The 26,719-nt window shown below is 35.0% G+C and overlaps 1 protein-coding gene and 1 pseudogene across 4 annotated transcripts; both read right to left on the bottom strand.

The window, feature by feature from the left end:
- Window positions 1–25,656, bottom strand: AASDH (aminoadipate-semialdehyde dehydrogenase). 4 transcript variants are annotated; one of them, XM_072943486.1, is made up of 15 exons: window positions 25,637–25,656; window positions 22,665–22,937; window positions 22,452–22,572; window positions 19,199–19,515; window positions 15,256–15,448; window positions 11,725–11,966; window positions 11,241–11,347; window positions 10,538–10,710; window positions 9,888–10,080; window positions 9,109–9,224; window positions 7,115–7,910; window positions 3,868–4,031; window positions 2,550–2,672; window positions 1,915–2,046; window positions 1–501 (listed from the first exon to the last, which is right to left on the bottom strand). In XM_072943486.1, exons 2-15 carry the CDS (start codon window positions 22,892–22,894, stop codon window positions 112–114), a joined length of 3,297 nt encoding a protein of 1,098 aa, XP_072799587.1. In that variant the 5' UTR covers window positions 22,895–22,937; window positions 25,637–25,656; the 3' UTR covers window positions 1–111. The 4 variants fall into 4 exon arrangements, with proteins under 4 accessions (XP_072799587.1, XP_072799577.1, XP_072799606.1 ...); XM_072943476.1 differs by lacking the exon at window positions 25,637–25,656 and adding an exon at window positions 25,381–25,626; XM_072943505.1 differs by lacking the exons at window positions 11,241–11,347; window positions 25,637–25,656 and having other exon boundaries at window positions 22,665–22,931.
- LOC116276822 (U2 spliceosomal RNA) lies at window positions 9,421–9,571 on the bottom strand (annotated as a pseudogene).
- Window positions 25,657–26,719: the final 1,063 nt, after the last annotated feature.

The following is a 26,719-nucleotide window of genomic DNA, read 5'->3' as shown; positions in this document are numbered from 1 at the left end:
TTTCTTAAACAAAATATAATCTTTAACATAAAATAAGACTATTTGCATCCTCTATAACATAAAATATTTTCAAACATCTCACAGATATATTCTAGTAAGGAGTGCACTTGATTATTTTTGTTTGCCACTCAATAAATCCAGACAGTAAACATAATTATTTCTACATCCAATGATAAGCATTGATTCCCAGACCACAGGAGAAGAGAAAACTTCTCCAGGAAGTTGATACACACTTTGCAACTGTCCACTCTTAGATTCCAAGATCCACAGTTTCCCATCAGTAGATGCTGCTGCCAGCAACATTTCATTGCTACGATTGTGGTTATGGAAAGCAAATGGTGTTGAATACACCCTTGAAGTAGTTTCAAATTTCCACTGGAGATGACCTTTCATACTACAACAGTAGATAAAGCAATCATGGGAACCAAAAAATATTTCTTGCTCTGATGCTGAGGTACATGGAGATGAAAAGATTGGTTCATTGGTAGAGAATTTCCATACCTGAAGGGTGATAAAGGCAAAAGTAATTCATTCACTCATTTCAACAATTCTGTAGATTAAATTTTTATAAAATTCTTAATAAAATGTGAGAGATGTAAGCTATTGAATGGTAGCTATACATAAAGAAAATAATGGCTTTCTCTGAAAAGTAGCACTCAGATTAGACCTCTGTTCCAGTAGTAAAATCTAGCATAAAATGTACAAGAGTGTCATTATTACATGTCTTACTACTATTACTGCTATGCATATTATGAAGTAAAATTCATTTTGAACCCATTCAAAACATACTAATATGTTCAGAGACACTGAGTTCAAAGATAAAACTGCATTGAGTTTTCAATGTACCTTGTTAAAAATTGTATCTATTTCTAGTTTCCTAATGTAGGAAGAAGGAAAGAAGTACACTGAGAGGAAAATTTTATGTGCAACAATTTAAATTAAAGCTTTAAATAAAAAAGCTTGTGTGTCTACTCTGTAGATATGTACTATTTGCTTATTTCAAAGCAACTACTGATAAACCTGTCAGTCAATATTTTGAAGAAAACACACACGGAAGAAAAGGCATAAATCTGAAGTAGTGTTTACAAATCCATACTAATAGCAGTATAATAAAAAAAATCAAATAAAGAGTGGGCATATTCATGAAATAAGACTTGTAACCTCAATTCTGTCCCTGATTTAGACAAAATCACTTTAACTTTTTTTTGGTTCATACAGAAAATAAAAGGAGGTGGGTAATAACATTTGCCTCTTTGTACATTTTAGAAATCCAAAGATGAGAATATATTCAAATTATTTTATAAATAAAAAATATTAAGTGAACTTAAAGATTTCACCACAAAGTAAATGTCACACAGAGCAAAAGAAACTGCCAGGCTACAATGGGCCAACTTATGTTAGAGCTAGTACACTCTCAAGTCCACAAAATAATCCCCCATATCAAAAACACAGTAGAAGCTGTGCCATAGTCACTTGTGGATACTTAAAAAATAGAGACTATAACCCCAACGAAAGATCTAATATATCCCAGATGGAGCCTACCATGACGATCAAGAAGCTCAAGCTGGAACTTCTATACAGTGGAAATTGGGTTATGTAAAAGATCTTGTTTTTATAGAAAAAGCAGGGGTTTCTTTCAATTTTCATAACCACAATAGAAGTTATAATAGAGTTGGCTAAAAACTGGTAACATTTTCAAATTGGGGAAGGAGGATGGCAAAAGTAAAACAATGGTTGGATAGAATCTTTTCTATCTGCTATAGCATCATTTAAAAATTAAGAAACCCATGGCTTGACAATGAAAACAGAACTAGTTTTCAACACGAGTTGAATGACGTTTAAAATTTTACTCCAGTTGTTACCACATACTACACCTTTGAGAAAGATAAGTAAAACAGAAACAGAAATTCTTACCTGTTCTCCAAAGTGAGTAAAGCAAAGTAAATTCCCATCTACACAGCCAATACAAATATACTGTAGGCAACACTGCGGGGAAGAAAAGAGTGGCTTTCCACAGGAATACTCCCAAACTCTGTTCCCAGTAGCCTGTCATGGGCAAAAAGCAATTCATAGCATTTAAATCATTCTATTAATCAATTACCCTTTATAAAACAAACTCATAAATCTCCTAGAGGTAAAGCTAGAAACATCAGAAAATGCTATAATGGCATGCTGACATTATAAATAAAGCTAGTACACATATACACAGCTATAAAATTAATAAGTACCATTTATGAGAGCTAAGATAAAAACAATACAACCAGGAAAGAAATAAATAGCACATAAACTCTGTCCTTACAATGGACACAAAGTTCTTGATGGGACTGAGAACATTCTGTCAATTAAAAAATTGATAAAAGACATACACAGAACTTAGATTTTCTCATCTTTTTAGACTTCATGTCAATCATTTTTAATGAATTCTGATTCAGTAACATATGAACTATATCTAATTGAAATCTGCTTCAAATTTTCAGAATTCAAAGCAAAAATTTAAAAATATTAAAGAAAATAGGTAATAAAATCAATAACCACTACTTTATGCCTACAGGATTTATAGCCAGTAAAAGTCCTCCCAGTGTAGCAAAATACAAATGATGTGGAATCAGGCTCAAACAAGGAGAAGAAAAAACCGTTCCTCCGCATTTCAACTTCCAAACACACTTCTTTTTCTGCAAATAAGAAAGTAAATTAAAAAAAAAAAAAAGCAAATTAATGGGCTTCTGCTGGTGGTTAACATATCCACATATCCTATCCTTCCTGATCTTATGTCTATTTAGTTAATATGATTTTTATTTTTAGTATAAAAAACATACTCACTGTGGAGAATCAAGTTAGTATAAAGGAATTGACAAAGACCACCACCCAGAAATAACCACTGTTAACATTTTAGCATTTTCCCTTGTGATCTTTTCAGTGTGTACACACACACACACACACACACACACACAGTTTAATATACTTGCGATCATTCTGAATATACTTTGTATCTAATTTACCTCACTTATTTTGTAAAACTCTTTAAATATTACTTTAATCCTGTATGAACATAAAATAATTTCTCTCTCCACCTTATCACTGAAAATTGTTTGGAACTAATTTCTTGTATTATAAAAAACTTGGAAATAGACATATTGGTGCATGTATTTGTCCATGTTTCTTATTATTTTGCCAGGATAGATTCCTGGAAGAAGAATTTTACTAAATCAAAGGATAAGAAACTGCTACATAAAGTCAAAACTGTTTTCCTTAGAGGCTTATCTCCCACTACTCTCATCAGCATTTAATGTTATCATTCTAATCTAATTATCATTTGCTTCTCTATCTCAAAGTTTTAAATTTTCATTCCTTTGATTCTTAAAGGCATGAAACATTTAAACATTTACTAGCCATTTCTTCTTTGAGGTCCTGTGCATTTATATCCCTCACTTATTTTTCTCTCTGGGCCTTTATATTTTTGTTATTAATTTGTATTTGATCTTAATTTCATGTACATTTAAAAATATGAGTTTTAACTGTCACATTTCTTACAAAAGTTTTCCCCAACTTCTTTTTAATTTTATAATTCTTAAATTTTATGTAATCAGGTCTTACCAATAGTTTTCTTTGTGATACTTCTCAATTGTCAAGATGGTAAATTCTGAATTCTTTATATTTCAAGACTCTATGAGTAGTAAATTTATCTTTGAAAATTTGGTAAGAAAGTTAAAAATATCTTAAGACTTTAAGGGGTCTTAGGATATGTCTTAATCTTTCCAGGTCACAAACTTGGGAAAGTTAATACTTGTTCCCTAGTCAACACCACCTGACAGTCTCACACTCTTCTATCAACATTTATGGTATGAAATTGATGAAGTGATTTCTTACATAAATATCCAAAGCATATGCATGCTGGTCATGAGATCCAATGTAAAGAAGTCCTGTGGTTGGATCCATAGTTGCTGAGCTTTTGACAGCATCCTCAGTAGTAAACATCCAGTATTGTTCTCCACTATTACTTTTCAAAACATAAACTAACCCATTGTAACAGCCTGTTGGGAAATAAAATATAAAAGATGAGATGTAGATATGTCACTGGAAAATAATTCTTTGGCCTAAATCATGGTAATATATATATTCGATGTTCTTCACGTGTATTTGGGCTCTGTTTGGCTCAGATGTGCATTTCAGCAAAGCAGAAACTGAACAGTAATCACTTGTGTAGAAACCTATTTAGCAGGTATAACCTAAATTTTAAAAGTACTATAAAGCGCTTCACTACTGAGAAAACAATGAACAGAAAGCACAATGCAGCAGAAAGAGGATTTAACAGACCTAGAGTCAGATCTCCTCATAGACATCCTTTGAGCAAATTACCCAGCATCACTGGGCCTCAGATTATTTTTCTGCTGAATGTGGATACATCTACATCCAGGGTTATTGTGATAATTGGGATAAATGCCTAGCACGTAAAAGGTGTTCAAGAAATGCTAACATTAACAGGAGCCAATGTTTATTGACCTTTCATCTCGTGAAGGGTACTACTCTAAGAATCTGGTATGTATTAACTCATGTAATCCTCACAGTGAAGTGCTACTGTATGCACATTTTATAGATGATAAAACTGAAGCACAGAGAGTTAAGCTACAACAGGGTTAAGGGCAAAACTACTCAGCTAGTAAGTGGCAGAGCCAGGATTTGAATCTGAGAAGTCTACTTAGTGATGATGAAGACAAATGTCCTACATAGTGGAGCACAACAGCACTCAACTAGGTAATGAAAAAGTTCTTTCAGTTCAGCTCCAGAAGAAAAATCTTTGTGACCTTGGTTTAAGCCAAGATTTCTCGAATATGACATCAAAAGCATGATCCATAAAAGAAAAAAATTAAGTGGACTTTGCTGAAATTAAAAAAACTTCTCTTAAAATACACTGTTAAGAGAATTAAAAAACAAGCCACAAACTAGAAGAAAACGTGCAAAACATACATCTGATAAAGAATTTGTATCCAGAATACATAAAGAATTCTCAAAACTCAGTAAGAAACATAACAATAAAAAAAAAGGGCAAAAGATCTGAACAGATACTTCATAAAAGATATACAGATGGCAAATAAGCTCATAAAAAGAGGTAAAACATCACTAGTCACCAGGGAAATGAAATTAAAACCACAATGAGATACTACTCCATAACTAAATAGTTAAAATCTTTTAAAAATTTAACTGACAATACAAAATGCTGACAAGGATGTGGAGCAACTGGACTTCTCATACATTGATGGTGGAATGCCAAGTAGTTCACCTACTTTGGAAAATAGTTTGGCTATTTCTTATAAAGTTAAACCTACACTTATCATACAACCTCCCTTTCCTAGATATTGAGCTAAGTGAAATAAATACTTACATTCACACAAAATCCTATTAACAGATAGCAGTCTTACTCATAATTATCAAACCCCAGAAATAACCCAAATGTGAGTGGATAAATAAACTGTGGTACATTCACACAATGGAATACTCAGCAAAATAAACCACTGATGCATGCATAAAATGGATGAATCTCCAACACAGTATACTAAGTAAATTAAGTCAGACTCAAAGCTACATACCGCATGATTCCATTTATATGACTTCCTGGAAAGAGTAAAATTATAGGGACAGAAAATAGATCAGTGGTTGGGAGGAGTAGGAACTGGAATGACCATAAAGCACAGGAATTTTTTGGATTAATGAACTCCTGATTGTTGTAGTAGCAATACGACAGTATGCATCTGTCAAAACAAAGTCAACTGTATACTAAAAAGGGTGACTTTTACTGTATATAGATTATAATTTAAACATTTTTCTATTAATGTAAGTGACCATCATGTACCACAGGCTTTGGGTCTAGACACCTGCAAACAGTAATCTCAAGGAGCTGACTTTCATGGACAGGGATTACTCATGTTACTCACATATGTACCTGAAAGTTTCCTGTAGTATAATTTTCAAAATGTAGGTGTTCAACAGGGAAGGATCAAACTCAGATTCAAGTAGATCTCAGCCAGGGTAACATAAGTAGAGAGATACATTTCTAAGCACTTAGTCTGAAAACCTTTGGTGAACAGATTCCATGAACACTCAAATGAAGCTGAATGTAGTTTGAAGGGCAAAAAGAGAGTGGTAGTCAAGGAGACATTAACCCGGACTCCCATATCTCTGTAAAGTAAAAAGTCATCTACACCTTAACAAAACTGAGTAGCAGGTAGTAGCTAACACTTAATGAGCCCTTAGTCTGTGTCTAGCAATGTATTAAAGGATTCGTAAGCAATTATCTCATTTTATCCTCTCAAATGCTCTGATTATTGTGGTGGTTTTAAAATACGTCCACAAATTCTTTGATACTCTTCCTCTCAAGAGGTGGAGCCTAATTCCCCTTCCCTTGAGTGTGGGCCAGTCTTAACGATGTGCTTCTAGTAACAGAATAAAGCAGAAGTGATGGCATACAATTTTGGACACTAAGTCATAAAAGTACTGCATTCCTCCTTACTTACTCTCTGAGATCACTCCCTCTCAGGAAAGTTACCTGCCACGTTGTGAGTGCATTCAAGCAGCCTATGGAGAAGGCCACGTGGCAAGACACTGAAGCTTCCTCCCAAGAACCAGCAAAGAGCTGAAGTCTTCTGTTAGCAGCAATGTGAGTCATCTTGGAAGCAGATTTTTCCAGCTCAAGTCAAGCCTTCAGGCGGTTGCAGCCACATGAGAGACCCTGAGCCAGAACTTTTAGTTAAGCTCCTCCTGAATTCCTGACCCACAGTTACTGAGATAATAAATGTTTAATACTATAAGCCATTAAGTTTGGGGATAATTTGTGAAGCAGCACCATCTTTTATATATTATGCCCATATACTCATGAGAGAAATGAAGTTGTAAGAAGTTAAGCAACTTATTGAAGGTCACAGAGCTGGTAATGGCTTTGAAGTTAGGGCCAAATCCAGAAACTCTGACCCAAGGCTCACACTGTGAATCAGCATTTAGTTAACTATTATTCCTTGACAGCAACCAAACCTACCATACATGGTTTAATTTAAATTGGTCCTACTAGCATTTTCACATGGTAATTAAATTTAACTCTTAAACCTCAAATTCAGAAACTTACCCACTACAACAAAGTTTCCACACTTAGATACACATGCTGAGGATTCAATTCGATCTCCCAAAGTCTGTTCCCATTTCACCTTCCCAGAGTAAAGGTCAACTGCCATCATTCTGTGAGAATGGGAGCCAATGTACACAGTCGCAGATGACTTATCAACAGCTGGTATTACAACCAGAGGAGAAGCATCCACACATTTGCCTGTGTCTGACCTCCACCTCACACGAAACTCCATTTTCTCAGCCCCCATCACAGGTGTTTCCTCTTCAGGAACTTTTGCAATACAGGATGGATCTTTTGACGTCCCAATAAGAGCTGGAGGATTTAAGCTTTTTGTATTTTGAATGTTAGTTTGTGAAATTAAATCAGAAGAACAGGCTGAAGGGCAATGTTCCAACGTAGTTAAAAACCTAGTAGTATTCAGAGACAAAATTTGACTCCCTCTGCTCAGTGCAATAAAAGCATTTATCTCACTGTCACACTTTAAAGACATGATAGATTCCTGACGTAAAGATTTTCCATTGTTTTCCTCTTGATTAACATCATTCAGTTTTCTTTTTGTAGCATAATTCTTGATAAATGTCGGATTTTCATCTGGAAACACTGTCTGAAGGATGTGATTGTAAATCTCTAAAATAGAACTGCTAAGAATAATTTCCAGAAGCCCAGGTACTGATGTGCCAACAAGGTTTTCAATCTCACTGAGGAGCCGTACAGACTTCAAGGAATCTCCACCACTATTTAAGAAGAGTGACTCATTAGGAACTTTCAGAGGATCTTCTGAGAAATTCAGAACAGACTACGGATTAGAGAAGAAATATGGTGAAGTTAAAGGCCTAAAACCAGAAGAATTCGGCATTTACAGATAATATATAGATGACAGTACCTACATTAATGAGATGAACATAAGACACACAAAATAAATATTTTTAATAATTAAAATAAACTTTAAAATTATTTTCTGTATAGTAAAGGAGACCATCATTATGCTACCAATTTTGTCACAAACCTACCCCAGAATTGCAAACTATACTTTCCTTCTGAGCAATTTTTCTACCCATACAATAGGGAGTGGAATTATAAAGACATCTGATTTACTAATTATAAAGCCCACAAGATGCTAATATCTAATATTTCTATAATATGGGAATAATTATCTTCATCAACTTCACATAAATCACAATTATTTCCAAGTATCTAAAAATGAAGTAAGTAAGACTTTTATCTAGATATCCTCTATTTTCAGATAAGACTATATAATTACATCCTCTTTTTAGAACGCTTTAGAAAATTCCATATTTTATCTAAGAAAAATTATATTGAACCTATCAACCACAGATAATAAAAAATATATATTTCAAAATAAATTTTAATTATATATAAATTGTATATATATCAATTATACATATATATATGTATGTATATACATATCTCAATTCCCTTAAGCAGAAACATATGTGCTGTTATTGACAGTTCTTCTGGAATAATGGTGTTAAGACTATTCCACAGACAGTGGTACAGCAAGATGTGGCATATTTTCTTAACTCTGACAAGTGCTACTGCACTCCACTGCTCCTCTTAGGGAAAAGTTATGTCAAGATAGGTTTTGTCTACTTGTGCCTTTTATGACTACCTCACTTCCAATAAATTTCTATATGGGGAGCTTAATCTAACTATACAGTAGAGAAACTAACTCTTATTTTAATACAAACTGAATAAATGAAGCTATACTACTTAACATCTGGACAGCAGTAACATTCTTAGAAAATTTTATCAGGCTTATTAAGATGCTATCATTCCCTGAAAATACACAATGACCTCCTTATAATAACAAATTTATATCTTAGAAGTTGTACCTTGGGGGAGGGTACAGCTCAAGAGGTAGAGTGCATGCTTAGCATGCATGAGGTCCTGAGTTCAATCCCCGGTACCTCCTCTAAAAATAAATAAATTACCTCCCCTGGCCCCTACCCCCCCAAAAATAAAAAAAGTTGCACCTTCCACAAATGCTGTAATTTTTCCCACAGTTCGTCTTTGCCATTGAGCTTCCATTCAGACTTTAAGTTTATGTAGTTTAAATAAATCTTATTTAACTCAGAAACATCAATTTTGCCTTAAAATAAAAGAGAAATAACAATTTTAAAATTTCAACTTGAACCCTTCATATCTTCGTTAGTCACAATACACACACTTCTCACTGTAAGGTTAGAAATACTACAGAATAGTTTGTCTCAGACAATCACTAATACAGAAAGCAGTGCCATGCTACCGAGAATGTAGTGGGTAACAGATAAGAAGAAAGCAGAGGCTAATGTTGATCTCATTTAAAGAGTTAAAGAAATGGTACTATTAACTGAGCAAGTACAGCATTTTGAAATAAATATTAAATAAAGATGAAACTGGGAAGGTAACAGAATATGGTGATTACACTTGATCTTAGCCAAAAGGCCGAGAAGCGATTAGAATATGGTGATTAAGCGCACGTGTTTTGAAGTCACACAGTCCTAGACAGAATTCCAACTCTACTACTAACTAGCAATGTGATTTGGGGAAATTTACTTAACTTCTTATGCCTTATTTTCACATCAGTAAATGGGAATAATACCACCTACTCACAGGATTTTCTGGAGATAAAATTAGTTATACAAAGCATTTGACAGAGGTCCTACCACAATACATATTAACATTACTTATAAGGACTTAAGTGGCCTTTAAACTAGTTATGAATACAGTTAGTATCATTTGGCACCGAAACAGCTGCATCAAACTATTTTACCGTGAGATGTAAGTGGTAGAGAATCAATCAACACAAGCTCATCCGGGATTGCATGACTTGGAAGATGCTTCTGCAGTTCTTTAAAGATACAATCCTTTACTAAATCCTTTTTGGACACCATGAACAGAATTAATTTTTCCTGATTATACCATGTAACTGCACAAGACTCCACTTCCTGAAGACCTTCAGCAATCTATAAAAGAGGTTATCCCAATTAGCCAGTGAGGACATTTTTAAAAACAAACTTTCTAAATGCTCAAACTTACCATGTCTGAAATCAATACAGTCAAATTAAATTCTGGAATACACTGGAGATTTTTTTAAAAAACTGTCTGCTGCTATCACTATTACCAGCACACAGGGTTCTTAATGTTTTCCAAAATAATAGACCCTACAGCAAAATAAACCAATTTATTTTCACAGTTATCAGAATCTATTTTGTTACTTATTTAAAAGACAACTCTCTCTTCATGTTGAGAATGGAGTACAAAATGAATTATCTATATTGTCTATTGTAATTCATCACTAAAACAAAAATCATAGGCTTAGCAACATTTATACTTATAGAGAACCCTGGCACAGAAAACTAGTGATAGCTGCCTCAAATATCTACAGCTATTAATAGATATTTAATATTTAAATAGTTCTACCTGTTGCACAAGTTCAACGTTAAGACGTTTGCCATGACGTTTGATCTGACTGTCCTTTCGTCCCAAGAAAAATATCTCTCCATCTTTCACAGTCACAAAGTCTCCTGTAGCCCGCATTGTGCCAAGTGGTACTGTCACTTCATCATCGAGAAAACACACTCTATATCTGCCACCTTCACAAGATATAAACAAGCAATAAAAAATAATTAATAAAAAATTCACAGAAAATATAATAAAATCATCAAATCAAAACATCTCCAAAAGTTCAGTTACTAAGGTTCAAAGTTTGAATAGTTATATAAAAAGGGGGACTCACTTTCAAATGTTATCTAATAAAATTACACATAATACTAACCTTGGTAAAATAAGCAAAGAGATAATACAAAATTCATTTCTAAAAACATATATGTGATTAAAAACATTAGAATACTTATTAAATAGAATTTTGGCTATAAATAGAAATATAAAGATCCAAGTTAGTTTCTAAATTACTTTTACATTTTTCCTCAGCATATTAGACATTGTTATCTGAAATAATTATGATAACTTATTAAATGTTTCATGACTATAAGAATGAGATTAAAAATTACCATCGCCAAAAAGAATACTAGACTTAAGAAAAATTGGGGAAAGAATAAAATTAACACATCAGATCTTTTTTCTTGAAAAAAAAATTATTCCCAGTCAACAAATATATAACAACCTAAAAATACTTGGCCAATGCCTTCTTGAATTGTGAAACCATTAGTATCTCTGACTTCAACTACTGTTCCAAGCAGTGGAAATCCCAGCTGTACAGGCAATTCACATCTATGAAAACACAACAACCCAAACCAGATTTAAAATTTTTCATTTGAATAGAGTATTTCCCAATGTATTTAAATCACACTGAACCGAATAAAGAAAAAAAATGTTTTGCTATGCTACCATTCAAAGACTGCTAAGAGTTAAAGGTTAGGTGGAAAGGCTATCGTGTTATTTATTGCTGTTTAGTTACAAAAAGTTCTAGCAGGATCTATAGCACCAATTATAAGAAAGGTTCTGAATTCCCAGCTTAAAATTCAAGATAAAATATTTGCGTTTCTAAAATAATTACCCCAGTCCCTATAAAAAACAATATTTGTATTCAGATACTGGAAAAATACAGTTTCTCTCTACCTAACTTAGTAACTGAAACCCTTACTTACTTCAAAGTAGAGTTAAGAATCTTCTCTGGAATTCTGTAAAAAGTTGCCCAACTTGACACCTCTGTAATACCATAAACATTAAAAATTTGAGTTTTATTGCCTACTTCTCTCCAGCTTTTGAGAGCAGTTAATGATGGAAATGCTTCACCACCAAGGGCTAATACTCGAAGGGAAGTATTGGCTGATAAAACAGTTGACTTGATAAGCTGAGATCCAAATCTTCTAAGCAGTGTCGGTGTTGCCTGCAGATACATTAAAAACAAATTATTTCTTTCTCTTCACTTCTTTAAAAAAATGAACAATGTAATGATTAGTCCAAAGCTTAACAATGAGAGTTCACATGGAAATTAAGGCTGTGTGTACTTAATGGCAAATCATATTTGAAAAACTACTGAAGCAGCATTATCTTTTTAATGTGGATATAAATTTTGCTTTAGCAAAAAACTTAACCAAAATATTAATTGTTTCATTACAGTTTAGACAAAGAAACTTAAAGATCAAAAGGACAAAATCCATAAATCAATTTACATTTCCTTTTCCATTATTTCTATGTAGACAAAGTATATAAGAGGGTTAAAAAAAGTGCCTAAACAAAATCAAATGAATAAAGATTAAAAAAAAACCTCTATCAAGATAATATAATTGATATACAATAAACTACAAATACTTCAGCGTATATAATGCAAATTTTGAGATATATGATTGGTGAAACCATCCCCTCAATCCAGATAATGTACATATCCTTCAACCCTGAAATCACTTATGTACTGTTGTACTTCTTCTCTCCAACTGGACCCCTTCTCCAGACAACCACTGATCTATTTTCTGTCACTAATGATCAGCTGACATTTTCTACAATTTTATAAAAATAGAATCATACAATATGTATCCTGTTTTGACCTGGCTTCTTTTACTCTATGCTGAGTAAAAATACTTTATGGTTCATTTTGTATGTATCAATAGCACACTCTTCTTTGTCCTAGTCTGTTCAGGCTACTAAAAGAAAACACTATAGACTAGGTAGGTTATAGAACACAGAAATGTATTCCTCACAGTTCTTCGAGGACAGAGGTCCAAGACTGGGGTGCCAGGCTTCAGATTTCTTGCTGTGTCTTCACAGGGTGGAAGAGGCTAAGGATCTCTGTGGGCTCCTTTTTTACAAGGGCACTAAATCCCATTCATGAGGGCTCCACTCTCATGACCTAAGCATTCTCAAAGGACCCATATGAATTTTGGGAGGACATAAACACTCAGACCATAGGACTTTTTATTCCATTGTACAGATCAGGACTAGCTTTTGCATTCCCATGCAAAATTTAGGATCACCTAGTCAATTTCTGCCCCAAAAAAGTCTACCAGGATTTTGATAGGGACTATGTTTAATTTATAGACCAATTTGAGGAGAACTGCAATCTTGATAATATTGAGACTTCCAATTAATGAACATGAAATGTGTCTTCATTTATTTAGCTCTTTAATTTCTATCAACAATGCCCTGTACACATTGTAAAATGATTATAAATCAATAAAAAATGTTAAAAAAATAAGTAAAAAAAAAAATAAAATAAAATAAAATTCCTCTATCATGATAATTTGGGAGGATAAGGAAATACCTTTTTAGAAGCGTAATTGGTCCCAACAGACTTTTAAAAATTTATTGTTTATTTCTATGATTATAAAAATACAGTACTACTTACCGTATGTGAATTATATCAGTAAAGCTACATTAAAAAGTAAAAAAAAAAAAAAAAAAAAAAGCCCTGTAGGCTTTCATTGTACAAGCCTTGTTCATCTTTAAATTTATTCCTATTTTAGATACTACTGTGAATATAATTATTTTCTTAATTTCATTTTTGTCTTTTCCCATTATGTAGAAATATAGTTGATTTTGCATATTGCTCTTGTGTCCTCCAACCTTGCTAAAACTTGTGTACTAGTTCTAGTAGCTCCCCCATGTTGTCTGCAAATAGAGATTTTTACTTTTTCCTGTCCAATGTGGGTGCTTAATTTCTTTCTTCCTTTTTGCCTTATTGCACTGGCTGGAACAACCAGAATAATGTTGAAGAGAAGTGAAAAAGCGAACATCCTTGCCTTGTTCCTAATCTTAGGGTGAAAGCATTCAGTCTTTCATCCAATAATGATGTTAGCTGTGGCCTTTTTGTAGATGCCCTTCATCATATTGGGGAAGTTCCCTTCTATTCGTGGTTTGTTGAGTTTTTTTTTAATCATTGATGTTGGATTATGCAAAATAATTTTTCTGCATTTGTTGACATAATTACATATTTTTTGTCCATTATTCTTCATGTGGTGTATAGTAGCATCAATGGATTTTTGGATGTTAAATCAAATGTGCATTCCTGGGACAAATCCCATCTACTCACATTTGATGAAATAAAACTATTTTTAAAGACAAAAAGAAAAAAATTTTTTAAACATAAAATTCACTCTCTGCTCATTTTGGCTCCAATACCCACCCCTTTTAGTGTGTCATGTGCACCTGCATTCTACATTAACCAGACCTCCTTAGAAGACACAGGAACACCTGCTTGAGACTGTGCTAAAACATTAAGCAAGGAGATCAGATTTAAAGAGGTATAATTCACTAATCTGACACAGAAGGAAAGTCTCCTTTCCTTTAGTAACCATCACTCAAATCTGGGTACTTTGCAAATATTTCCTGAATTTTATAAGAAAGTAAAATTTATATTAAAATCTTAGCCAGATTCACAGAATACTTCACCAACAGATGAGAATTTATACCACTGATACCCAGGAAGGCACACTCCTATACACATTTTATTTACATATACATTTATATAGATAAACACACACACAGACACACACACACACACACACACAGTTTTTTATAGGATGAAAAACACATTGCCTAAAAAGAAAGTCAGCATCAAATTTTCTCTCTGGGGCAGAAATTTAACATCCTCTCAAGTCTCATTATATCACTTAAAAATCTGATATTTTAAACTTATCATGATATGCATATAATTTTATTAACTCTCTCTAGTATTAATAACCACTTGCAATGTAGTATCTTAAAGCCTGTGTATCAATCACATACTTTCAGATACATATTTTTTAAATCTTTAAAAATGCCAAACTTAAAAAATACTTGTTTTTGTAGGTTAACATAAAATAAACTGATACAAAAATCAGAAAATCTTTAATTTCTAACTCAATTATAATTTAACTTACTTAAACCAGCCTGTAGTGGGAAATGCAATAAACTTAAAACTTTACAAAGGAGAGGCATATCCTAACAGATCTGAGTAAAAGTCAAGTTCCTTTAGTTATTACAGTATGTACAAAATGCATAGTAAAAGAATTTTCTAGACAGAACGAACTGATTTTTTTCATTCTCAAACAAAAAGTGACATCACCAGGAGACAGCCCTTGATAATCTAACTAGATTATCACTAATCCATTAAAAAATTACAAGAATATAAAATATTCTCTAACGTACTTAAAATGTTGAACAACAAAAGACAAAATGCTTCATTTGTTCATAATATGTACCTGCAAAATAGTCACTCTGTGATGGGAAAAGAGAAGAGCAGCTAACTTTGATGGGAGCACTTTGACAGAAGTTGGTACAATAAGCAGAGAAGCACCACTTGATAGAGCAACAAATATTTCCACAACAGAAGGATCAAAAGTCAGAGGTGAAGCCAGAAACAAAACATCTTCATGCGTGATTTCAAACAGCACCCTAAGACCAAAACAGAATGTAATTATGAGAAATGCTTAACATTTAGTAAACAAATGATCCTAAAAAAAATTTATGGCCATTAAGTTTCCAGATGTTAGCCAGATTTTATTCTTCTTAGATTAACCAAAATGGTGCTATTAAATCTAGAACTCTACTCCCTAAATGTAAGGATTAAAAGCCATTTAAAGCAATATCCACTTTTTTTTTTTTACCATAATATATTTTATACATGATGGTCTTCTGATATGTCAACTTGGCCGGCCTGAACTAGTCTCTAGTTTCCCTTCTAGTATGTTTCCTGTTAGGGTATAAGACAAGGATATTCTCTCTTGACAGCTGAAGGACAGAAGAGGGGCAGCTGTCATTCTGTAGCACACATGCCTTCTCCCAGTTATTCAATCAAACACTAATTTAGGTGCTGCTGTGAAGGGATTTTGTAGATGTGACTGAAGTCCCTAATTAGCTCACTTTAATCAAAAAGGAGGTTATCCTGGGTTGGCTGGATTTACTTAACTGGAAGGCCTTTCAGAGTGTTCAGGCTTTCTCTAAAGACACTCTCAACAGCAGCTGGATCAGCAGTTTACTCCCCCTTCCCCCCGATCCTCTTTCCTGACTTGCCTGTGGACAAGCATATGCCCAGGGAGCTCCAGTCTGTTCATGATGATCTCTTTCTGATCATTTGCCCAATGGACTTCAGTTTTGCTTAGCCAGCCCTGACAAGTGTAAGCCAATTCCTTGTAATAAATCCCTGATGTAGCCTCCTGGTTCTGTTTTTCTGGTAGAATCTTGAATTACTCTATACTACTTATTCAATGATGCTTAATAGAGAACTCTGACTCCCTTTTCCCACCATTTGGCATTTTCTCTCAGGATCTCAACAAAGAGCAGAACAGAATATATGTGGTTAGGATTTACAGAGCACAAATGGTCAGTGTTGAGCCAATGTCACTGCTTCAGTTTAAAGACACAAACCCTACTCTATCTAAAAGCAGGGATTACCTTAACTTCAAAATATCTCCAAGTATGGTCATGTGGGGACCCACTTGGAAATCCAGGGTTGGTAAGATTATTTTAAGCTGAAAACATTTTGGATTTAACAGATGCAGAAAGAAGTCTTCTTGGAGATTCCCTTATCTGACTGATAGCAGAAACTTTCGGGGAATGAGACTGCCATAAATTCCGTCTTCAGAGTGACTTTTACTCCCAGAAAGTACATCAAGAGTAAACCTACCATAAATTCCCTCTACAGGGGATTTTTATGGCCCTGAAGACATGAAGAAAACTCTTCTCACCTGCGTAGACCAACATTATGAGTTTCTTATCTCCTTCTGTCTTTCCTAAAGAAACTTACTTGATTTCTCATAGAAGCCTTTGCTTCCCTTTCCTTTCCCCTACTAAGTTAGGTAGTTAAGCCCCTAACTTGAACCATTTAATAATGCAATTCAGAACATGCCACCCCCAAAATATGCTCTGGCATCTAGACTATTTTGAGTTAAAGGCACTTGAAAAACAAATACAAGAAAAACACTCTGATCTTTCTTTTTTCATAAAAGCAGACGAAATTCCCATAGGAATGTCTTCCCTTTACCCAGAAGGATGATGTTCTTATCATCAAGGATAAGAATGTGAAGCCAAGAGAATTCTATACAAACAGACCTTGTTAAAATAATTCTTATCTTCCTTTAGCCTCCCCACATTAAGTTTAGTCACTTTTCCACAACTGCTTCTCTGTTTAACCTAATTTCAAGCCTTGACATTTCTTTGGTCTTCGTTCCTTATTAAGGATTTTGCATCACAAAAAACTTGTATTACATAAATTTGTATGCTTTTCTCTTGCTGATCTTTCTTTTGTCAGTCTAATTCTCAGGCCTAGCCAAAAAGAACCCTAAGAGGGTAAAAGGTGATGAAATAAAATTTGCATTTTAAGGCAGGACAAGAAAATTTAAACATAAAATTCTGCCCATCTGGGCCTTCCCCCCTTCCCCTAACGTGCAGTGTGCATCTGCACTACACACTAACCAAACCTCCTCAAAGACAGGAGTGCCTGCTCCACCATTAAGGATCATTTTTCCCCCTTTCTCTGACTCTAGCAATGTAACTTCTTAAAGGAATAGCATTCTTTCCCCACTCTGTACGGAGTCGCAGTGATTTGCTGCTCACTTTGTACATGCTTACCTGGACTTTGGTGAACTTTATGCAAAGTAACAGCATGTCTTTTTGTTGTTGTTGTTGTTGAAGTATAGTCAGTTTATAATGTTGTGTCAGTTTCTGGTGTACAGCATAATGTTTCAGTCAAATATATGCATATATTCCTTTTCACATGTATGTCATTTTGATGTACAATCCTTTGTCTTGAAAATGTGTATAAGTGTGCCTTTGAAGTCTAACAGGTGGAATAGTTCTCAGAGCTTTCTGAGAATCTGTCTCCCAAGTTATATTCTTCAGTTTGGCTCAAATAAAATTCCCTCTTTTCTTCTTAACTTGATTATTAATTAAATTTTCTTCTTAAATCAATTATTAATTGAATTTTCTTCAACAAAGGTAAAAGTTTGCTTCCCTTATAATGAGCTAGCTATTTTTGTTAGTTTCCATATGTATATGAATACTTTTTTTGTTAATCATAAATAATTTATGTAATTTATTATAAAAAGATGAGAGCCTCATCTTTCCAAGGCTCTCTAAAGAGGTATTCCCACCCAGTATTATAAATATCATCTCCTCCCATCTCAAAATATGTTCCTCCTTTATCACATTACTACCTGATTTTTCAAACCAATCCTAACAATTCTCTACCCTTAGCCTATAAACCTCTTCCATCTAAAAACAAAAGAAAAAACTACACCCTCCCAGAATTCTTTATCTTCCATTAAAACTTCTTTCTAGAAAATAACACTTCACATTTTTTAAATCTCCATTTCCTTATCTCTTATTATTCTCTATCTCTAGTCTGTAATGTCTTCAGCCCTGGGCATAATAATTCTTATACTGATTACATATTAAAATATTTTAGGTATACAGAATAAGATATTTTGTTAAAGTTAATTTCACTTTTTAAATATGGTTACTATAAAATTTTTAATTACAAAAAACCTACAATGACATAACATTACATGCGTCTCATGAGGTTTCTATTTGTTTCCTCTTTTGATTTCCTAAGGCTACTCTCCTCTGGTTTCCTTCCTCCTCTATTTCCTTCTTTCTTTGAAAGTTGAGAATTTCAACTTTATAGAGACGTCTCATCTTCCAACCGTAAGAGCATAAGCAAAGTCAACAGTGCTACAGGAGTAAACTTAATGAAATGCAAATTTTTAAAATTTTCCTTGTCATCTTTTGGATGAAGTCCAAACTCTTCAACAGGGCACAGCAGGCTCCTGCCCTGCCCCAGGTCATAGGACCCCCACCCTCCCATGCTGCAGCTCAGCCTCAATGCACACTAGGAGGCCGAACTCCTTCTTTCTCCCACACTTCTGCTGGTACCTCTGCCAGGAATGTTTCTTCCCTTCTTTTTAATAATTAAGAAGCAAAGCTTCCAACTTTATCATTTGTTTGTTGTTTGGCTCCAGGTTTGGATCAAACAGGTAAAGACAGCCCTGTTCTGTTGAGAACTAAAGTTCAGATGCAGCTGAAACAAGAGACTCATTACTTGGCACTATCAGTTCAGGAACAAGAGTTATAAAGATAGATGTTTCTAAATTCTTTTTTCACTTTAAAATACAAGTTCTGAAGAAGAATTCTAAGGACAGAACTTACTGAAAATGCTGGATGTTTGGCACTATACATGTATGAGGGACTCGGACAATCTTAGGTGTCCCCGTCGTGCCCGATGTGTGGAGAACATAGGCCAAGCAGTGCTGGAGCCTCACATCCATTTGCTCGTCTGACTTCTCTTCAGTGCGGTTCTCAGAATTCATGCTCTTCGTCATTTTTCCTTTTTCGCATTTCTCTTTTCTATCATTTAGCGTCAAGCTCACTTCATTTTCCCAATGAAGTCTGAAGAGTACTAGGTCATTATGTTCTACTGTAAACGTATCATAGTTTAATAATGTTTCAAAGGAAGATTTGAATTTCTATGTGAAATGGGGAACAAAGTTCACAATATTAATTTGTTAAAAGAGATTCTTTTTTATACAGGATATGAAGTATTCATTTACTCATTCAACATGGCCTTTTTGTTTTTTAGTACAGTTCAGTTGACCTTTGAACATGGGTTTGAATGGCACAGGTCCACTTACATGTGGGTTTTTTTCAATAAGCACGTACTACCTGATCTGAGGCTGGATGAATCTGGGGATGTGGCACTCTGCATACCAGGGGCTGTCTGTAAAGTTATAGGCGGGTTTTCCACTGCTTGGGAGTCCGCACCCCTAACCCCCATGTTGTTCAAGGGTCAACTGTACTTGCTGTGTATCCAGGGATAAAAAGATGAGTGAGAAACCTCCAAGACCAAAGTGCTGTCATTATTTTCAGACTCATCTTTAAAATAAAGAGACATAAAAACAAACATCTACAGTGCAATGTGTAAGTGCGATAATGAAATATGCTTTAAATGTGAATGGGGACAGAAGGCTAAACTTAACTCCATCTGAAAGTCAGAGACTGATTCTTCATGTGTAACGTTTGTCTTTTAAGTAGCTATTCTCCAAACAAAGAAGAGGGGTACTTTAGACAAACCACCATACACAGTATCTGACCTGACAAAGCTCGTGTTATGGAGAACAGTAAGCTGCAGAACTGGAGGAGAGAGGTGAGTCATGTTATTGATTGGAGATGAGATGCTAATCCTTAATAACTGCACAGTCAACACTCAGTAAGGAGTTTAGACCTTAACCTGTAAGTGATGGCATCCAACTGAAGGTGGCAATGGCATAAACTAAACTTTGCCTATCAAGGAGAAACTGATATGCAAGACTCTAAAAACTGAGAGCCTTTAATGAAACTTTCCTAACAACCCAGATACGCTATATGGGCCTGAACTAGTCCACTGCAACAGAAGCGGACAGAAAGGTTTTATGAACAAAGAATTAACAAAGCTTGATGACTTCTGGATAAGGAGTGAGCCTAAGAAGACTGCTGAGTTTCTGGGTCAGTTATCTAACGGATGGAAAGATTAATACAGAAGTCTCCTTTGAATATATCTTTTTAGGTTGATACGCAGCAACTTAATGAAACATAAAAAGAATTCACAATAAAGAAATCAATACAAACGAGAGGAAAAGGTCAAACCCCAGGAGCCAGCAGGGTTTTGTATTTGTTCTGTGTATATCAGGTGAAGGGTGTGGTATGTCCCGTAATGTCAAAAAAATTAAGGGCTCACATATTCTTAAGACCTAGCTCAAAAACCATCCTCCTCCATTAAAATTTTCCCTTGACTACTAGATTACATATATTTCTCTTAGGGGAATATCACACTATGTAGACTTAGGAATACTACCTTCTCTCTCCAACTACATAAGCAAATGGAGGGCAAAAAACATGTCTTAGGTTACTTTCACATACCAGTGCCTTCCCAAACACCCCGTCACTGACGCAGGGTTTCTCAGTCTCAACACTACTGACATTTTGGATGGGATAAATCTTTGTGGGGACTGTCTGCTGATTTTCACCAGCATCCCTGACCTCTACCTTTTAGATGCCAGCAGCACCCTTTTTCCATCATGACAATAAAAAATACTTTCAGACATTGCAAACATGTCCTGTGAGGCAAAATCATGCCCAGCTAGAGCATGCCACTGCTCTAGTGGATCTTGAGCATACAGTAGGTGCTCAACAAATACCTCCTGATTGTTCCTGTGTTAAGTGAAGGAAGAACACCTACACCATCATCGAAGTCATGGAATAGGAAGCAACATACTTTCTATTGCGTTTGCTATGTACCCAACTCCTTCCTATATGAAGTTATAAAGAATAGCTTGATTAATTAATTCTCACACCCAACCACCTTGACTATAAAAATTTCACCAAGGTTATTTAAAAAAAGAGTATCACATCCCCTTTTTAGTTTTGCTTACTTGTCAACAAATAACCAATCTGAGGGAAAGAAAACTGTGGCCAGATACTAATATATGTGTATTTAGAAAATATTTATTAGTTAATACTTTAGTTGTCCCTTTCCAGAGGCCTTACCCTAAAATCCATGATTCTCTAGGAAGTCCTCCATGTATCTCAAGTTCCTGAATCATCTTACTACATATAGATATAGATGCACACACATATACACACATAGGTGGAATGCATTTAAGTTACCTATATGGTTCATACAAGAAATGGATAATAACAGGCTAAATTGAAAATAACTTCTATAGTGTCTTCTCTTTGCTGAAAACAGTATTTTATAAACAGGGAACAAAGAAATAATAATGAAACATGTGCTGTTTCTTGCTTAACACATAACATCAACTCTTGCCCCTTAAGTAGTGTTTCTTGGCTAGATCTTTGCTTGGCCACTTAAAAGTAAGGAAGTAATAAATTTAGCTTTCCAGAAAGGTCTAAGTGTCAATCTCTTTTTCAAATCTAAGCTTGGAAATAATTCTTTAATGTTGCTGACCACTGTAAATTGCCATAAATATACAAAGATAAAAGTATCAAGCATTACAAAAGTTTCCTACTATAGGAACAACTTTGGAAAGAGAAATTCAAAACAATGCACAATATATTATTACGAGCCTAGAAGACATGTTGATGCCATTGAGCAGTGGTTCGCAATGAATGGAGCATGCAGGGTGGAGGGTGCCTCTAGAAGACATCTAGCAATGTCTGATAATTTTGGATGTTATAACTGGGATGTACTACTGGTGACTATTAAGTGGAGGCCATGGGTGTTGCTAAACACCCTATAATGTACAGAACACTTTTCACAACAATTACCCAACCCAAAATGTCAACAGTGCTGAGACTGAGAAACTGTGCCGAGTTAGTGAATCTGGAAATCAAGACAGGGGATGCGACCCCTTCAACTGAAAGGTAAATATAACACATTAAAAACAATTTAAATACCCACACTTACATTAATTTGCTGTTTTTCAACAAGGACATACTTTAGATCACATTTTTTAATAAAATGAACTGATAATGCTGGTGGTGAATCTGGATCAATAGGTGCATAAGCAGCGGGGACCTGGAGAATTCTAAAGAAACAAAGTACAGAGTCAGCATAGAATAGCTGTTGAAAGCAATCTTACTTTTAAGATACCGAATTTTTAGTTCTAAAAAATATTACCCTAAAATCCAAGAGGGTAAGTTTATCCCAGGTTGACAGTAGAGACCAATTTCCCGAATTCCTTGAAAGTCACAGTGTAACAGCAGAAAATGTGACAGTTCTGAAGCAGTGTTAACCACAGTCTTGTAGGTGTAATAAACTGGAGGCTGGTTGTTACATTCATCAAAACATACAGCTGTTTTATCTGAATAAAGGCAGGCAGCCTGATGTACCAATTCCTGAAGAGTCATTTTACTGAAGTTTATCTGAACATCACTGAGCAGAGAACTCTACCTATATTCAGAAATAGAAGGGAGACAAGGAGTTTTAGGGAGTTTGTTGGAGGGGGAGAGAGAAAAACTTTTTACATAATCACTCCTCACAAAAAATAACAACTATATCAAAGACACACAACTAAAGAATCTCTGAACTATGAACTGTCTATGGTAACTTTGCTGAGAATGTTGCTGAACAATGAGGCTGAAATTCTGATACAGTCAAACTCCCTCCCTGCCAGAGCTGGAAGAAATCTGGGAGGGGGATGGTACACAAAGATGAGGATGAAACTGAAAATGTAGAATTCTCTCTCAACATACCACAATGTAAAAAAGAAACAGATTATAACATTTAAAAATTAACCAGTAAAATCAAATTTAAAGCACCACATGCTTCATTTTTTCATTTTTCTTCAGTTGTTACCGATTGATTAAAATACAGCAGTTAAAATCCTGTATGATGACTTTGAAAAGACTAATGCAAACAAAGTCTGCTTTTAGGAACTGAACTTAGGTGAAAGCAAAAACAACCTTTGTTTATTATTGTATTATTTAACTATTTTATTTTGGCAGAAGGGGGGGTAATTAAGTTTATTTATTTTTAGAAGAGGTGCTGGGAATTGAACCTAAGACCTTGTGCACGCTAGGCATGCACTCTACCAGTTGAGCTATACCCTCCCTCTAAAATCAACCTTTGATAGAGAAAAAACTACCTAGATCCATCAGTTTCAGTTCCCTATATATAAACTGTGCTTCTAACTATGTAATACTTAACAGAGGTCACAGCAAGTCACTTTTACAATTGTCAAAAAGCTCTTCATACTTTAGTTTGATTTTTAAATTGCCAACAAATTCATTAAATTTAGTCTCCAAATATAGTATTAAAACTCAATAAACTATTATATAAACACAATGTTCTCAGGGCTTCTCAATGCATATGATATAAAAAGGAGATCTGAAACAGGATTTCATTGGAGAAACTTTAGGGATGACTGAACAAAAAACCCCTCACAAATGCTAGTATTTCCTCAAAGGTAAAGTGATGTTTATTTTCCCCTCTGTAAACTCTATTTTCCAGATTTCAAAGCAAGTAAGATTTAACAGTCTATTTTAATTATTAATAATTATAATTATTTATATATATACTTAGTTGAACTCATTTACCTATTGATTCATCCATGTCATTTAATCAATATCAGTTAGAAAAAAAAAGAAAAAAAATCAATTAGAGAAAATGAAATATTCCTAAAGAGAGCAAAATGAACCAATAATTGCTGACACCCATAAGATTTGGAAATGCTATGATTTCTAAATAAAATTTTTTAAAATATAAAATAACTAGTACTTACAGTACTTTTAATAAGCATTTCTATAAATATCAGCTCTTTTTGTGATGCACAAGATAAAAATTTTAAGCTTTCCTCATACAAACAAATGACCATTATATAAACATAAGGAAGGCCTTCCTTAGCATGTACTAAAATTATGGGAATGAGTCCACTTCACAAGATTCAGTTAGTGCAGAAGGGTACTTTCTGCTACCCTCTCTCCAAATGAATAACAAATCACCTACATTACAGAATGTATTATAACTAAGACATTTTAAACAAAAAGTTATAGTCTATGTGCAAAAATAATGCAGTTTTAACTCAAAAACACATATAGCAGTTAACTTTCCACATGAGGACAATCTGATTAATATACTATGCCCTAAAATTAGTTTACATCAAAGTAAGGGGCAAGATTACAAAATATATTCTTAAAAAAGAAAACTCCACTTTTTATGACAAATTACTACTCACCACACATACCCATATAATTAACATATTTTTACACTCTTAAGTGCCAGTTTCCCAGTGGTTGCTAGAGAAAATTACTGCAAAATTTATCCTTGTTGTCTAAAATTTTATTTTCATTAACTGAATCATAAATATATTCGCCCCATTAGAGAATAGCATACTTGCTGGACACCTAAACATTTCTGGGACCATGCAAGAAGAAAAAAAAAGCAAAATCCGCTAAACAGATTATATATGTAATGGGATCATCAAGTTTTAAGATATTTGCTACTTTATTTACAAACTGTAGAGACTATTTAGTCATTTAGTCTTAAGAATGTCAACAAACTCTATTGCTTTGGGGACTCACCCTAGGTTATTGGCCATTTTAAAGGCTGATAAATAATCTAGAAACCTAATTTTCCCCATATCCACCGGTTTCTTAACTTACATTATGCGACTGTGTTTAATAACAATGCACTTTATATCTTTCAATACATTTTTTCCCAACACGCTAGCAAGACGGGGTACACTTATTTCCATTTAAAAGAAGGCGCAGAGAGTCTAACACAGGATTACTCTGGAGAAAGCACACAGGTCAAGTTTAGTCTTTGCCCCACTCCAACCCGCCAGACACCACTAACTCAAATCCGAAGCCAGGCGGTGGCACCCAACTAAGCAAACCTGTGCGCAGCCAGCCCCAGGTGTCGTTGTACTTCGCCTCCCTCACACGTGCCCCACAAGACACCGCCTCCAGCCGAACCCACTCAGAAGGCCTAGGAGTGGGGGGTGCAGTGAAAAGGTCAGAGCCCATCCAGGCCTTCTAAAGACAGTCCAACCATGACGCTCTTCACACACAGAGAATAAGCCATTCACTACAGCCAGGAGTTAAAGAAGTCCAACAGCGCAGCCAGCCGGGAAATCAACGACGAGGGCTCACCTGTAAATCTTCCGCGTCGCTTTACTAACGTAAGCACGAGCGACCCGGGGCAGGCTGCGTTGCGCTGCCCCGCCCCTTCCGGAAGCTGCGGCGCCAACTGGAGAGAAGAGTTGGCAGCGTGTTTCCGGGCCGCTCTCGTTTCAGATACTGGATCTAGTCGCTCTGGGTTTTGGACAGGGTTTGCAAGGGCTTTGAAGCTCACCCGCTTGGAGCTGTGCCCTTTCTTACTTGCCAAGAAACTCAGGGCAAGAAGCTTTAATTCCAAGCCGCTGTCTCCGTTCCCAACGTAGGGGTAGAGATATCCCGGATGGTTGATGAAATCCTGAAATAAGAGGGTGACTGGGCTTAATCCCCTGGACTTTTTGTTATAGCCTCCTGCCCTACACTGCGGGGACTGTGACTGTAACAATGAAGCTTGCAAACGAAGTCCGTGTTGTAAATTGGCTGAAGTTTTAATTGGAAAAGATGAATTTAAATAACTAAGAAAATATCTTTTTGGTAGGAACTGTAAAGAAAATAGAACAGGTCTGAGGGGGAGAAAGTTACTTAAGCTATTCACTTGAGTTTAAAAATCTGTTTTTAAGAGAGTTGTGGTGTTTGAACGCATGTAAATTAATTATTTTAACTGTCAAAAGCAGTAGTAGTGTTACTTGTAAAGCTACTGTGCGGGAGGAAATTGAAACTTGAGTCCCCCTAAAACCGAGTTCCCCTAATGAGTTTCTGTTTAATCTCTCCCTCCATAACTGTATCCCGTTTTGTCCCCTCTGACCTCAGTCCTTTGCTAACTGAACTCTGATGAACCAGAGTCAGATGACTAAGATTGCTGCTGTTGATAACATTGTTAATGTACTAAAATTGCTGTGGTAGGTATACATTGACCTACAAACTCAGGTTGTTTCTCCAGGGCAAGATGAGCTCACTGACTTGGATCACCTTCCAGAGAATCGTAAACCAGAGACATCCTGACTCCTAAAACCTTAATTAAGGAATGTCAAAAAACAAAACAAAACAAAACAAAATATGGTGTTTAATCCCAGTTTTTTTGTTCTTCCCCTTTAAAACATCGTAAGTCAAACACCAAGA

This window comes from Vicugna pacos, chromosome 2 (assembly GCF_048564905.1).
Source record: "Vicugna pacos chromosome 2, VicPac4, whole genome shotgun sequence".
Taxonomy (NCBI): domain Eukaryota; kingdom Metazoa; phylum Chordata; class Mammalia; order Artiodactyla; family Camelidae; genus Vicugna; species Vicugna pacos.
Note: the sequence above shows the minus strand (reverse complement) of the source record. Positions and strands in the feature narration are given on the sequence as shown.

What these genes read in the sequence shown, in the direction of transcription:
- AASDH (XM_072943486.1), bottom strand. Translation starts at nt 22,894, where the DNA reads ATGACTCTTCAGGAATTGGTACATCAGGCTGCCTGCCTTTATTCAGAT. An exon ending in CCAAACATCCAGCATTTTCA is followed by an intron (nt 15,449 to 19,198) that starts GTAAGTTCTGTC and finishes TTTTGGTCTTAG; the next exon opens with GGTGCTGTTTGAAATCACGC. An exon ending in ACGTTGAACTTGTGCAACAG is followed by an intron (nt 10,081 to 10,537) that starts GTAGAACTATTT and finishes CCTCTTTTATAG; the next exon opens with ATTGCTGAAGGTCTTCAGGA.